Here is a 15,967-nt window from a genome sequence, read left to right as displayed (position 1 = left end):
GAATTAAATGAAAAACTACCTGCTACTACAATTCTGCACAGCGATGAGACCTAGGGAAACCTGGAAGATGTGGAGCACAATCCTGGAGTGCTCTGAATTGGCTGTTAAGCTTAATTACTGCGAACAGCCTGATACAATTCAGTCCAGTACTCCAGTCCACATCTTTTGGGTTTTTTGCATGTCTCATCATTGCATATGATGTCATCACCACAGGACAGATGGAGGCTGTAGTTCTGCTCATTAGATCTTGTTCTGAACTTTGTGTTTGACTCTTTATTGAACTTTGCTCTCTGCTTTTTGGATTTAGAAACTTTAGATTTAGAAACAGTATATTATGTAGATATTTCCTGTTTTGAAAATTTGTTTCACTGGTTAACTTGTGCAATACAGTTCCATTTTTGCCTTGATCTTCTGTGTTTTTTTTGCTTCATTTATCTATATTTTACACTACAGTACACACTTAATGTTTACCATTGTTTGTTACCTACATCTGATTTATAACTATATGTATGATTAGGAACACTGTATGGTTATGAATACTATGTATAGTTATGCTCTGCAAGCCATAAATACAAGAAAAGAAATAGTTGCTGTGTAAATAATATGTAGAAAGTTACACTGTATTTTATAGTCCTGTTTCCGTAATGTACCAATTTATATGGAATGAATTACTATACTGGAAAAAAAACACACTGGGTCAGTGGTATCATGCATTTTTTACACCTTTGTCTCATGTACCTGTAGCCTGTACTTCTCTATCACGTAGGTGTGTATTTTCTGAAGCAGTTTGATAGTACTTGCCATTACCTTGTAACTTATATCATTACAATGTGAAATATACCTTATAGAAGTTTCGGTAACACTTTCTTTGAAGGGTGTCTACATAACACATTCATATCACCTTACATAAACACTTCATAACATGTTTATGAATGCTTAAATCAACATTCATAAACTATACATGTTTTACATGATATTAATATGGACTACTATGTCATTTTACCGAAAGATGTTTTTCAAAATAAAAGTCCTCATTTTATTTATTATTTTCAGTGAAACTCCTCTTTTCTGGACTGTCAGCATAAAATGACCTGGCTTTATCCCTTTGGACAGAAAGTGTTTTGACACTTTTTGCCTAGACTTTCAACTTTTTATTTTTTCTCAAGCATTTGTATTTTGCAATATGCTATTCTTTCTGCTTTTTACGCTAATTATTCATATATAAAATGTACTGTTCATTCAACACTCTATACATAATTGTGAAAATGTTACTTAAACTAAGTTTAACTTTCTTGGGGTAAATGCTAACACTGTTATCCCAATTACTGTGGAGGTTTTATTTTTAGTGATGTTCTTCCTCACTTATGGTTTTGGAGAAGGCACAAGTATAACTGTGCATTGATTATCCTGTGTAACTGAGGTTAAATGTGACAAGCACTGTTATCACAAGCAATGATTCCTTTTTTGGCATTACTTCAAAGCACAATCAAGTGGTGGCTCTTTGACTTTCCTCACTCAGGGTGCTGATAATTTGTAAGAAATGTCCTTTATAAATTTACCTTGCTTTGCCTTCACCATAAAAGTGATGGAAGTCACGTTATCCTCACTAAAGTGCATGTTACATGAATGGATGGATCTTGAATGGAATGGATAAGTATTATGGGCCCTGTCCCACCACCACACAAAGTTTGAGACTTTAAGTTGATTGACTGTTCATAGCATATTTATGAGTAATTCACTGTCCATATAGTAAAGTGACATGCAAGACAACATTCATACGTGATTCATAGCATTTTAAGGAGCTGTTAATATACCATATAGTAAAGTGACATGCAAAGCAACATTCATAAGTGATTCATAGCATTTTAAGGAGCTGTTAATATACCATATAGTAAAGTGACATGCAAGACAACATTCATAAGTGATTCATAGCATTTTTAAGAGATATTTACAGACCATGTGTATAAATAGTGATAGTGATTTACAATTAAATATCTACAATTATTTTCCTTACCTTTGCAGCAAGACCCAATGACTGTGAAAAGGAGTCCTTTTTTTTTATTGGCAAGACCAATGTTGAGAACAGGCACTTAAACATGCTGCTCAAAATCAAATCAGGAACCTACAAACTCTTCTGAACATGGAACTGCAAAATAGGCAAACATAAAATAATCCTCCTTTACAGTAAAATAAAGCTCTGCTGATCGTTCAACACAGTTTCAATTATAAATGGTCTAAAACACTGGAGTTAATATAGCCTCTATCTGCTAATTTACCCTTTAACTCTGCAGGCGTGCAGACTTCTGTTCACAGCAGGACAGTCAACAGTCTTGCCCAGCTAGCTAGTAAGTTAGCTAACAAAAAAGCGAAGGGAAAAATTAAGACAAACATCGGCAATTTGGATACGAATGGACTTATATGAATTCATTCACTCCAGTTGGTTTCCCGATATATTTAATCTGTAACGAGAAACTATCAAATACTGAAAAGTCGCGAGGCTGAAATCAGCTTCTCGTTCGCCAGCTTGTTTTTCGAATCTACCCGTTCCACCTTAAATGGCGCCTGAGGTGTCAGAATGTAACTGCTGCAGCATTTAAGGTGGAATGGGTAAATTCGAAAAACAAGCTGGCGAACGAGAAGCTGATTTCAGCCTCGTAAAAAACGAACTTTGAGAGACATTTTACAAGAATTATTTCACTTTTTTACAAAATTATTTTACCTTTCGGCAAAGTTTCATGGTGGAGATGCGAGACATGTGGCTATAGCTGAGCTAAAGGTTAAAGCAGAGCAGCAAAGTCTTTGGTTTCTATACTTTTAGCCTATACTAGCACATTAGCACATACTGAGACATATTACAGCCAGGATAGTAAAATGATTTTTGTTGACACTTCGCTGACCCCTGGTATAGACCACGTCACTAGCCAAACGTGCACCTTGCATTTGGGACTAGCTTAACGTATCACTCTGCATCGCACTGCTGTGCGTCATAAGTAATGCTCGTTAAGGCCCACTAACTACTTCAACTCGACTGGCACCGTTACAAACAGTAAGCTAAGTTAAATCAGTATCAGTTATTTAAGTTTGAAAAAAAGAATGTTGTTAACAAGAGCCGTATAAGGTCTATTAATCTTTGGGGCTTAACTGAATCATGCAACTTAGTTAGTTAGCTAACTAGGTGAGATTAACATGAATGTTAGCTTGATGCATTTTAATAGCTAATGTAAGGTAGCGTTGGCCTGCTAGCTAGTTAGCAAAACTTCTTGGCAACAGTTACTGATCAGCTAGCTAATTTAACTGCTATACTGCTAGTTATATATCATACCACTGCTATGGCAGTCTATCTAGCCCACTAACATAACGTTTATGCGCTTCCAGTATAAATAGGCTTATCCTGTACGTGTAGAGTTCCACACGTCTGACTGCTCATGTTTGATCTTTTTATAGCCAGAAGAGGACAGACAACCAGCAGCAGTGCCAGTATCATGATATCTTCAGACTCTTGCAGTGACTTGTGCCATTTTGTTTATTTTCTTTATATTTTTGTTTGGTTTTTCAGAGAATTTAGAATAATTTCAGTCTAAGAAGAAAAGGAGCAAAGTGAAGGCAGTGCCCCTTAAGTAATGGCCACATGAGGTGGTGTCTTTTATTTTTTGTTTTAGAAAAGAGTTGAAGATTTTATTGAACACATCTGTATTTTGCAGTTCCATGTTTAGAAGAGTTTGTAGTTTCCTGATTTGAGTTTGAGCAGCATGTTTAAGTGCCTGTTCTGAACAGTGGTCTTGCCAATAAAAAGAAAAGGACCTTCCTACTTGTGGTGTTTATTGACTCCTTTTCACAGTCATTGGGTCTTGCTGCAAAGGTAAAGAAAATAATTGTAGATATTGTAAATCACTATCACTATTTATACACATGGTCTGTAAATATCTCTTAAAAATGCTATGAATCACTTATGAATGTTGCTTTGCATGTCACTTTACTATATGGTATATTAACAGCTCCTTAAAATGCTATGAATCACTTATGAATGTTGTCTTGCATGTCACTTTACTATATGGTATATTAACAGCTCCTTAAAATGCTATGAATCATGTATGAATGTTGTCTTGCATGTCACTTTACTATATGGACAGTGAATTACTCATAAATATGCTATGAACAGTCAATCAACTTAAAGTCTCAAACTTTGTGTGGTGGTGGGACAGGGCCATAATACTTATCCATTCCATTCAGGATCCATCCATTCATGTAACATGCAGTGAGGATAACGTGACGTCCATCACTTTTATGGTGAAGGCAAAGCAAGGTAAATTTATAAAGGACATTTCTTACAAATTATCAGCACCCTGAGTGAGGAAAGTCAAAGAGCCACCACTCGATTGTACTTTGAAGTAATGCCAAAAAAGGAATCATCATTGTGATAACAGTGCTTGTCACATTTAACCTCAGTTACACAGGATAATCAATGCACAGTTATACTTGTGCCTTCTCCAAAACCGTGAGGAAGAACATCACTAAAAATAAAACCTCCACAGTAACTGGGATAACAGTGTTAACATTTACCCCAAGAAAGTTAAACTTAGTTTAAGTAACATTTTCACAATTATGTATAGAGTGTTGAATGAACAGTACATTTTATATATGAATAATTAGCGTAAAAAGCAGAAAGAATAGCATATTGCAAAATACAAAATAAAAAGTTGAAAGTCTAGGCAAAAAGTGTCAAAACACTTTCTGTCCAAAGGGATAAAGCCAGGTCATTTTACGCTGACAGTCCAGAAAAGAGGAGTTTCACTGAAAATAATAAATAAAATGAGGACTTTTATTTTGAAAAACATCTTTCGGTAAAATGACGTAGTAGTCCATATTAATATCATGTAAAACATGTATAGTTTATGAATGTTGATTTAAGCATTCATGAACATGTTATGAAGTGTTTATGTAAGGTGATATGAATGTGTTATGTAGACACCCTTCAAAGAAAGTGTTACTGAAGTTTCTTACATTAGTAACTGATGTTATATTAACTACATAGCAAGGTATGCACCAAGTACTTACTACATCTAAATATTACATAATTATGATTAACTGTGTAAGTGCTGCTATACTAAGTAGTACATAGTAAATATACCGAATTTATGAAAAAATGCACTGCAAACGTTGTGATGCCTAATGAGTTTTATTTATAACCCAAAGATCAAATAATTAAAGAAAAACTCTCAAATCTGACACTTGATCTGCTTTCCCCCAGTTCTATGTGCTGTGTTTATTCTTTTGCAGATTAGCTAGCTGTAATCTCACTGAGGATTCCTGTGAAACATTTTGCTCTGCTCTACAATCAGCCAACTCTTGACACTGAAAGAACTGGACCTCAGTAACAACAACCTGCAGGATTCAGGAGTGGTCCTGCTTTCTGCTGGACTGAAGGATTCACATTGTAAAGTGGAGACACTTAGGTGAACTGTCTGTGATAATAATAGCATTAATGGCATTTATGATATACTTGTTCACATGGTTTGAAAATTATCTCATATCTCTCAGTTCACTCCAGTAACATAAAACAGATGTTTGTATTGTCTATACATCATAATGTAATTTATTATTTTCCATAACATTTGAATAACATTGACTGTAATGATGCATGATGTAGATCATATGCTATGGCCTTCACAGTCACTAGATCTCAACCTGTTTGAACATCTGAGGGAGGTTTTGGACTGGCATGTTAGAACATGCGCTTTATCAAAACACCAATTGGAGAACATCTTTTGGAAGAATGGTGTTCCATCTCTCCAGTACTTTTCAGAAACTTGTGCAATTGTTTTTGCACATTGTGCCTTATCAAGACATTATGATGGTTTTGCTTTGTCACCCTTCATCATACTTTCCCTCATTTGCTTGAAATGCTTGTAATGTTTGAGATCAAAATGGATGTAGTTTATTTACAGATCTTGTATTTATTTTCTTTATAGACTTTCCATGTTTCCAAAGAGTTCAGCATCTCACTGTTATTAGTTAAGCGAAGATGTATTAGATTCAAAGCTGTCCTCAATACTAAAAAGCCTGATTTTTTAACTTACAATTACCCAATTATGCATTGTTTTTCTAAGTCAGATGAAAACATTTTAATTTATCATAAATGCTAGCTTGTGAATGTAGTAAGCATTTTGTGTGCTCTGCACACCTTGACAAAGATAGGCCTTTCAGAACAGGATATAGTTGCTGAATTGAAAATTCTTTTGAATTTCTTGCCATGACATCTTTAAAAGTCCTAAGATTAATTTGCAGGAATACCTATAGTAGTTAACAATTACTACTAAACTACATGCAAACTAAATACATGCAATTAGCTGAATGCCAATCATAATTGACTAAGAACATTAATGACTACATTAATTTCCTTGTTGTATTTTTTGCTCTGATTTTTGACATCGTAGTGCTGATTTCACAGAATTTGAAGCTTGCTGTGTTTGTTCTGTACTGCAGCTGTGTCTCTGTGTAAATGCCATCTGTTCCTCTTTCTCCATCCTTTCTGCAGATTGTCTGGTTGTACGGTTAAAGACAAAGGCTGTTGTTCTCTGGCTTCAGCTCTGAAATTAAACCCTTCCCACCTGAGAGAACTGGAACTGTCCTATAATCACCTAGGAGAATCTGGAGTGAAGATGCTGTCTGATCTACTGGACGATCCACACTACGCACTGGACACACTCAGGTTTGGGGGGGGGGTCACTCTCAAAACCTGGTACATTACAGGCCTGTCTGTACCAATAATGTTTAGATTTTGTGTCATTCAGAACTACAGCCTTTAAATGGTCATTTTTGTACAGTACTGGCCACACACTTACGAGGTTTAGTATTTTACAGCTTCTCTTGTGTGCTATGCCAATACAAACATTTACAAAATATATTCAAATTGAGTTGTATAGCATTTTTTCCATTGGGTGTCAACAAAAAACAGTTGTGCACTGCCCTAAAAGTATTCATTAATGTATTCAGTTACAAATATAAATAGAACATAGAAAACATAGAGTAAAGTATTTAGAATACATCTTGGTAAGGCAAAAAAACTATCATACTGTTCCTTGCTGTTATTTGTTGACAGTTTTCTTAAAGTAATTATTCTGTTAAAACATTCCATGAAAATTCCTTTTTTAAAATTTTTAAAATTCGTAATTTTTTTTTCACCACCTGTTTCAGTCTGCTGCTGCTCCCATAATGCCCTGAGCAGGGGTCCAGTACAACACTGATAGTAAATTTATCACTTACGAACATATCCACTACTGAGAAGATTATTAATTTAATTATTGCTTTAAAAGAGCACAGTAATGCCCGGGATTAGTAACTGATCATCACATTGATTTATCAGTCTACTCAGGCTTTAGCAGAGCTCATAAACACTGAAATTAATTACTGTTCACATTGATTTATCAGTCTACTCAGGCTTTAGCAGAGCTCAGTTACACAGAGATTAATAACTGATCACATTGATTTATCAGTCTACTCAGGCTTTATCAGAACTTCATTTAGCCCCATTTAAAGGTGACCATCAACCGTGCCTGCTGGTAGAATTTGGTTCCTCGGGAACAGCAAGTGCCAACATTGCCTCCACAGCCTGGAAGGGTACATTTCTGCCCATTTTCATTGGTGTTGCATCATTGTTGTTTCACTGGAGTAGAACATGAGCTGGATGTATGTAAACGTTGGAGGCATGAATATAAATTAGTCAAGACTGTTATGTAACAATTTAGATTTTTTTTTTTAATTGCAAATGCAGGATTTTCATTAGTAGGAGGAGAGAAAGATGTTTGAGGTTCATCATATGTCAGTTTAATGTATCAAACTGTCTCTGTTCAACTACAATGTTCTATTCTATGGCACCTTTAAAAGTGTTAAAATCATTTTAGAGACTCTGGAAAACAGCATAAATTTAGTTTGCTCTTCATTAAAGGCTGGTTCACGATTGTAAAAAGTCGATTAAAAGGGATTCAAAAAATACCGCAGTTTTTCTAATACAACACCAATATAGTCAACTAAGCAGTGTAGTGCATGGCTTCATTATTTGATTGTGTTCTTGATGGTCAGTCTAATTGGATTTTTTTCACTAAAAAGCAAGTAAATTCATTACATTTCTGTGTGGAAACTAGTTCTGGCGAGATCTGTTTTGGCAGGTTTGTGATCCTATTAGCCATGACAAATAGAGTGGGGATATTTTTAATGTTTCTGCTAATAATCTTGGAGAAATGTAGCTGTCTAGCTTTGCATAACTCAGAGTTAAAACTACACAGATTGTTTTGCCTGTCCCAAAATGAGGCGTTCCACTAAAATATTGTTTTTCTAATAAAAAAAGAAGGCTTTTATTTTGAAAAAAAGGTTTGTCAGCAAAATTACATAATAATCCATTTTGATACAATATAAAACTGTATACTTTATCAATGTTGATTTAAACATTTATGAACATGTTATGAAGTGTTTACAGTATCTCACTAAAGTGAGTACACCCCTCACATTTCTGCAAATATTTTATTGTATCTTTTCATGGGACAACCTATATAAATGGCACTTAGACATAACTTAAAGTAGTCAGTGTACAGCTTGTATAGCAGTATAGATTTACTGTCCTCTGAAAATAACACACAGCCATTAATGTCCAAATTGTGCTCAAAGTGTCAATATTTTGTGTGACCACCATTATTATCTAGCACTGCCTTAATGCTCTTGGGCATGGAATTCACCAGAGCTGCACAGGTTGCTACTCAAATCCTCTTCCACTCCTCCATGATGACATCACGGAGCTGGTGGATGTTAGACAGCTTGCGCTCCTCCTCCTTCTGCTTGTGGATGCCCCACAGGTGCTCAATTGGGTTTAGGTCGGAAGACATACTTGGCCAGTCCATCACCATTACCTTCAGCAAAGCAGTTGTCATCTTGGAGGTGTGTTTGGGGTTGTTATCATGTTGGAAAACTGCCATGAGGTGCAGTTTTCGAAGGGAGAGGATCATGCTCTGCTTCAGAAAGTCACAGTACATGTTGGAATTCATGTTTCCCCCAATAAACCACAGCTCCTCAGTGCCGGCAGCACTCATGCAGCTCCAGACCATGATACTACCACCACCATGCTTGACCGTAGGAAAGAGACAGTTGTCTTGGTACTCCTCACCAGTGCACCACCACACATGCTGGACACCATCTGAGCCAAAAAAGTTTATCTTGGTCTCATCAGGCCACAGGACATGGTTCTAGTAATCCATGTTCTTCGACTGCTTGTCTTCAGCAAACTGTTTGTGGGCTTTCTTGTGCATGAACTTCAGAAGAGGCTTCCTTCTGGGACAACGGCCATGCAGACTGAGTTGATGCATTGTGCGGCGTATGGTCTGAGCACTGACAGGCTGACCTCCCACTCCTTCAACCTCTGCAGCAATGCTGGCAGTACTCATGTGTCTATTTTTTGAAGCCAACTTCTGGATGTGATGCTGAACACGTGGATTCAACTTCTTTGGTCAACCCTGGCGAGGCCTGTTCCGAGTGGAACCTATCCTGGAAAACCGCTGTATGACCTTGGCCACCGTGCTATAACTCAGTTTCAGGATGTTAGCAATCTTCTTATAGCCTAGGCCATCTTTGTGGAGAGCAAAAATTCTATTTTTCACATCCTCAGAGAGTCCTTTGCCATGAGGTGCCATGTTGACTATCCAGTGGCCAGTATGAGAGAATTGTACCCAAAACACCAAATTTAACAGCCCTGCTCCCCATTCACACCTGGAACCTTGTAACTCTAACAAGTCACATGACACCAGGGAGGGACAGCGACACAATTCGGCACAATTTGGACATGTTCACTGTGAGGTGTACTCACTTGTGTTGCCAGCTACTTAGACATTAATGGCTGTACGTTGAGTTATTTTCAGAGGACAGTAAATCTATACTGCTATACAAGCTGTACACTGACTACTTTGTTATATCCAAGTTTCATTTCTATAGTGTTGTCCCATGAAAAGATATAACAAAATATTTGCAGAAATGTGAGGGGTGTACTCACTTTTGTGAAATACTTTATGTAGATGTCATGAATGCCTTATGTTTCCACCCTTACCAATTTCCTGCAGCATATTGGAATTTGTGCTAACCTACATCATCTCCAGTCAGACATTATGTATTATAGACAGTATCAAAATTAATATATTAAATCATGGTGTCAACAGAGTTAGAAATATATTACTAGTTCATGTTTGCCTTTATTAATGGTTTTCCATATCTAACTCGGTTCTTTATTAAGATATACACTTAATTATTTCCTGATGTGTTATGTATTAATCTGTGCATTATTTTACTGTGATGAAAGCGTTAGTTAAATATTGTGGCGATGGCCATGGGGTGTGCAGCCAATCAGGAGCTGGCATGCAGGGAAGAGGCTCATGGCAGGTGCACACCCCAGTGAAAAAGGTACTGTTTATGTTGTTGTCTGTTAGTTAAAAGGTACGATGTGATACATGTATTATTCTGTGTTAGGGTGTGGCTGTTTGTGTGTGGGGTGGGGGGAGGGCACCAGTTGTGCAAGGTGTGTGGTTGGTGCTGACCTCCCCTACTGGTACTCATGTAGCACTATGTTACACCCTGCCACCTGGCCCTTGGGCTCTTTAAACTGCATGAGCCAAGACGACGAGACATGATTGGTTCACGAAGGTAACACCATACAGATAGGGCCAAAACTGGTGCAGCCCAGCAGCAACAGCCAGCAAATTCCTCCACCAGCTGTAATACGTACTCACCCTCTCATAAACCTCCTATACTTGAGAAAGGACGATGCAGATGCCTTTGTTACTACAATGTCTACAATGAACTTGCTTCCCACCCACAAAACTGGTAATAAAGTAAAGCTTTCTACATTAAGTACTGTTAAATAATGACTACTACTGCAGGTTCATGTTGATTAGAGGATGTGGGCAACACCTCTGTCCTCCATGCTGCAGACTGGGCTTCAGTTCCTGACCTGGGCAAGCACCCTACCCTATACCGTGTTGTTTATTAAGTAGCGATGAAGTGAAGATGATGAAGGAGACTCCGCTGACACCGCATTACTTGTATAAGATGTTTATTACAAAGTAAAACAGTATCATATCCAGCACTATAAAGTACCTGAGAGAGGATCTGTGCCAATTCTAAAATGTCCCCTCCAGACCACTATAGCCAATGGTTTATATAGGCTGCTTGTTGTTGATAAAGGAGACAGAACATATGGTCCTGTTTAAAATGATCTCATCTATTTGGAACTAAGAGAGAGAGAGACCTACTCCATCTGGGGCCTCTGGAACAGAGGGCCCCCCTTAACTTTTCCATTCCAAACCCCTGCAAAAACAGACCACATGGAACTTCAGACCTCAACTTATACTGGAAGTTTAAGTGTGTTTTTGCCTTCTTTTATAAAACTATTCTTCTAAATACACCTCAACCGCTATATCACTAAACCTCCTATAAGACTTCTAATGCTACCTTCAACTACCTCTGTAAAAAATGATCATATCGTAAGTTGCTCTGGATAAGAGTGGATGCCCAATGTCATAAATGTAATGTTCTATGCTGTATTTTAGAACAGCTCTTGGTGAAGGTCTCTGTTCTGTGGCAGACTTCTAACTCCAGGCCTGACTGCTAACAATCCTGTATGATAGTGATACACAGACAACATCATTATGTGGAGCACACGTTTACCTATTACATACTGGTAACGTTCTGTAAAATGAAGTGGTACCAAATTAATTTTATGTTTACTTGTTGAGATTGCTGTCCAATATGTTATATGTTACACTTGTTATGAGTGCTATATTCGTAAAATAGGCGATTCATAATATGACATAACACCAGGATTTAGACACAGTATATCATTAATAATTTCAGACATAAGCTACATCTAACTGCCCTTAAATCATTATAATTACGTGCATAACGCAAGATTATATGATTTCATAATGTCAGGTTCCATAATGATGTGTGTGTGCTAGGGTTTACTGACTTATTACTGCTGCTTATTATTACTGAGTTACAAGTGTATCTGTGTGTGTGTGTGTGTGTGTGTGTGTGTGTGTGTGTGTGTGTTCTTCAGGGTGGATCATGGAGGGGAGATCAGGATGAAACCAGGACTGAAGAAATGTAAGATACACACACACTCACACACACACACACACACACACACACACACACACACACACAAACAAAATATATCTCCTTTAATCTGTGTGTGTGTGTGTGTAACTGTGTGTGTGTGCATGTACAGATGCTGTTGATCTCACTCTGCATCCAAACACAGTGAACAGGTGTCTCTCTCTGTCTGAGGGGAACAGAAAGGTGGAGCGTGTGTTTAAGGATCATTCGTATCCAGACCATCCAGACAGATTTGATGGCATGCCTCAGGTTCTAAGTGTGGAGAGTCTGACTGGACGCTGTTACTGGGAGCTTCAGTGGAGCAGTCAGAGGGCTGATATATCAGTATTATACAGAGGAATCAGGAGGAAAGGAGGCATATTTGAGTGTGGTTTTGCCTACAATAATCAGTCCTGGAGTCTCCAGCACTTTGTAAGCAGATACACTGATAAGAGATACTCCTTCTGGCACAATGAAAAGAGAACCTACCTACCTGTCCCTCCTTCACCCTCTAAAAGAGTAGGAGTGTATCTGGACTGGGAGTCCGGCACTCTGTCCTTCTACTCCATCTCACCTGACACGCACACAATGTTCCACCTACACACACTCTACACCACATTCACTGAGCCGCTCTATGGGATTGGGATTTATGATTACCCTGTGTGGTTGTGTGAGATAGAATAACCTCCTGAATCCTGCAGGAAAAATTAAAACACCAGAAACACACTACTGTGTGTGTCATGGTAGATTTTGACAGTATTAATACATACAGTTAGGCTTTAGTTTATAGCACTAGTAATATACTTGTTAGGTACAAATGATATCCCTTTTCCATCACATTGATGACTGAAAGTTATTCTACTGACACCTGGTAGCCAGTGCTTATTTAGTTTCACCATTCTAAATATATTAAAATATTTCAGTACCATTTTATCTGACATATTCTTACATAACATATTCATAACATCCTACATAAACATAGTATGTTCATGAACATTCATAAAGCATACATGCTTTACATGATATTAATATTGAAAACTATGTCATTTAACTGAGAAATATTTTTCCACTTTTTATTTTATTTTGAAAAACTATATGATTTCCAGTGAGACTCTGACCTGGTTTTACCCCTTTGAACACAGTACTTTGACAGTTGAAACTTCTTTTTAATTATTTTTTTTCTTAACCTTTTGTATTTTGTACTTTATGTTTTCTTTACAATGTTATTGTACCAGGAGATTAATCCAGTTTATACATTGTTAAGGAAAACAGTATTTACTGTGGGGCATTAAATTCTAGCACTGTCATCACAATGATAATTTAGAGGTTTTTTTTATTTTTAGTCATTATCTTCCTTACTTATGGTATTGGAGATGTTACAAATATAATCGTGCATTAGTTGTCCTCTTTGATTGACACACATTGAGGTTAAATGTTATACACACTGTTATCCCAAGGACCAATCAATTATGTTACTGTAGCATGGCATGTGCTACCCCGGGCTCAAGGAGGACGCTGGAGGCAGGGTTCAGTGCTGCAGCAGCCATATTTATTAACACAAAATAAACAAACTCCAAACAACCCAAATAATCAAAGCTCTGCTGGCCACTTTTCAGTGGCTTCCACTAGCTAGACTTTTCAGTCTTCAAGCCTTTCAGCTCCTCAGTCTCTTGCTGCTGCTGCTCGTCCCTCTCTCTCTCCCTCTCTCTCTCTTTCTCTCTCTCTCACTCTCTCTCTCTCTCTCTCTCTCTCTCGGTTCCCTCTCAGCTCTTTTAAAAGGCGCTCACCTGAGCACCTGAGCCGAGAGGGAACGAGAGCTCGCTTCTCCGCCTCCTTGTCACCGCCCCCAGCTGGCAGCTCAGCCGCGCGGGTCGAACGTGAGGTGTCTTCCTCCTTCTCCCGCCGTCACTCGCGTCACTCGGGTTATTCGGAGAAGCTCGGGTTTTGCGCTCCGCCCCCTCCCCACTCGCGGCTCTCTCCCTGCCGTCTTGGCCGAGGTTCGTCGCCGCTGGATGTCCCGGGGGGCGGGCGCATGCCACATATGTTTTTTTGGCATTCATTTTTCAATTTTGCCATTTATCCAGTGATAATTGGTAACTCTTTGACTTTCCTCACTAAGGGTGCTGATAAATTTGTAAATGTGCTTTATAAATAAAAGTAATTCTTATACATCTATTAAACCAAAGTGGTTCTTTTATGATGTTGTGCAGAGAAGCACCTTAAGAACCTAGCCTCCTTTCCATTGTATGATATTGATAGCAACATGCCTTTTTCATCTTGGTTATCTTCACACCAATTTCTTCTGTGATGCAAAGTTTTATTACACATTAAGAATAGCTCAGGCGCTTTGCACTGAAGTCCCCATAGTTACTGAATAAACCTTAGTATGTAATGAGCCTGGGATTTAAAGTGGTTAAATTATTAATTATTATTTGTTATTTTACTATCAGGTTCATTGTAAATACATATATTTTACTGTTGATAATCTTTTCATGAAGAATCTGTATTGTAACATTTCCCTTACTTCTTTTAGAGACACATTATTGTTCTCATGTGACCACCCATGTAAAAGAAAATAAACATTGTTTTTTACGCAAAACAAAACTTGTGAAGGTCAATAAGTGGGCAAAAGGGCAAAAAATGTGAAGGTCAGTCAACTTACAATAATGAGGTAAATGATTATGCATAATTTTTTATACAACTCAAAGTAGTTTAACTATCAGTTATTATAACTCACACTTTTTAGCTCTGAATCTTAAGGTCAACAATAAAATGTAAGTGGAGCCTACTCAGAAGCAATTCTCAGCATGCTATTTATTTATTTATTTTTTTCAGTTTAATCAGTCCACAAACAGAACTCTAGCAAAGGTTGCAGGACTGTCGAGATGCTGCAGCATGAAGTGCAGGGCCAAACTGACCATGCCATTAACAGACCTGTTAGCTTTGTATGTGAGAGCAGAACAGCATTCCAGTGATTTACTGAAGATGTTGAAAATCAGTGCTAGGTGGTCCCAGCAGTGCTTTAGGGTGGATGGAGAGACTAAGTCAGGTCCCAGGGCTTTTCTCAGCTTCTGTTTGTGAAAAGCCAGTTAATGTGTTTGTTGACAGAGACATGAGTAGAGGGTAGAGGTGAGAGCGCCAGGGTGGGGGAGGTGGGGATTGGGCTGGCAGATAAAGCTGAAGTTTGTCCTTTATGTCTTTAAGTCTGAAATTGTTCAAGCGTTCGGCGGTCATTCAGAAGGAGGTTTTTCTCACTTTGTAGCTGAAGATCTCTTGGAGGTGTTTGGAGTTGCATTCCATGATTTATGTACTAAATAGGAAAAGAAACATTCACATTCAAGCTATTTACATAGAAACTGAGTAAATATATGTACTGAGGGAAGGAAAAGATTTAATCATTTAGGAAATTTAATACAATTGAACTTGGCATTTCCCATGAATAAAGTTCACTTTAGACTTCAAAGCTCTTTGAAATGTACTTTTTCTTTGGCATTTTATGACAAAGTATTCATCAAAGTAAGTGCTTAACCTGTTTAACCTTCAAGAAATGTTAATATCAACCTCAGGCTGTTAAATCAGAGACTATCTGAGCTTTTTTGAAATGTACAGCCTTTTTGCAACCCTGTTACCAAATTTCAGGGAGATGTATAAATGGAATTTGAAAGCCTCTTTCAATTCAGTTGATTATTTTCTAGCAAGAAATACAGAAATGTATTAAATGCTTTCAGAACTTTTCAAATCAATACTAAAAATCTATTCTAAGACCTAATTTCTTTGTTCTTAGTGTTGTTTTTGTTTTTTTTTATTTAAAACATGTACATTATATTTATATATATAT

At 37.5% G+C, this 15,967-nt stretch overlaps 1 protein-coding gene and 1 pseudogene across 2 annotated transcripts in view; both read left to right on the top strand.

The window, feature by feature from the left end:
- The window catches only part of LOC118826312, a 545,149-nt pseudogene that overhangs the window by 257,823 nt on the left and 271,359 nt on the right, over positions 1-15,967 (top strand).
- Positions 1-15,967, top strand: part of LOC118826366 (stonustoxin subunit beta-like) — a 36,292-nt gene that overhangs the window by 5,209 nt on the left and 15,116 nt on the right. The window contains exons 2-5 of one of the 2 annotated variants that reach the window (XR_005008740.1): positions 5,278-5,453; positions 6,536-6,709; positions 12,092-12,138; positions 12,263-13,762. Coding sequence is in view for 1 of the 2 variants with exons in the window: in XM_036597327.1 (XP_036453220.1) it covers positions 6,660-6,709; positions 12,092-12,138; positions 12,263-12,468 (303 nt within the window). In the remaining variant the exon portion in view is untranslated. Of the gene's footprint in view, positions 1-5,277; positions 5,454-6,471; positions 6,710-12,091; positions 12,139-12,262; positions 13,763-15,967 lie in introns of those variants that run through there. The other variant, XM_036597327.1, reaches the window with a different exon arrangement.

The sequence above is a fragment of the Colossoma macropomum genome, unplaced genomic scaffold, assembly GCF_904425465.1.
Source record: "Colossoma macropomum unplaced genomic scaffold, Colossoma_macropomum, whole genome shotgun sequence".
In the NCBI taxonomy this organism is placed as follows: domain Eukaryota; kingdom Metazoa; phylum Chordata; class Actinopteri; order Characiformes; family Serrasalmidae; genus Colossoma; species Colossoma macropomum.
This window is presented reverse-complemented; position numbering and strand designations above follow the sequence as displayed.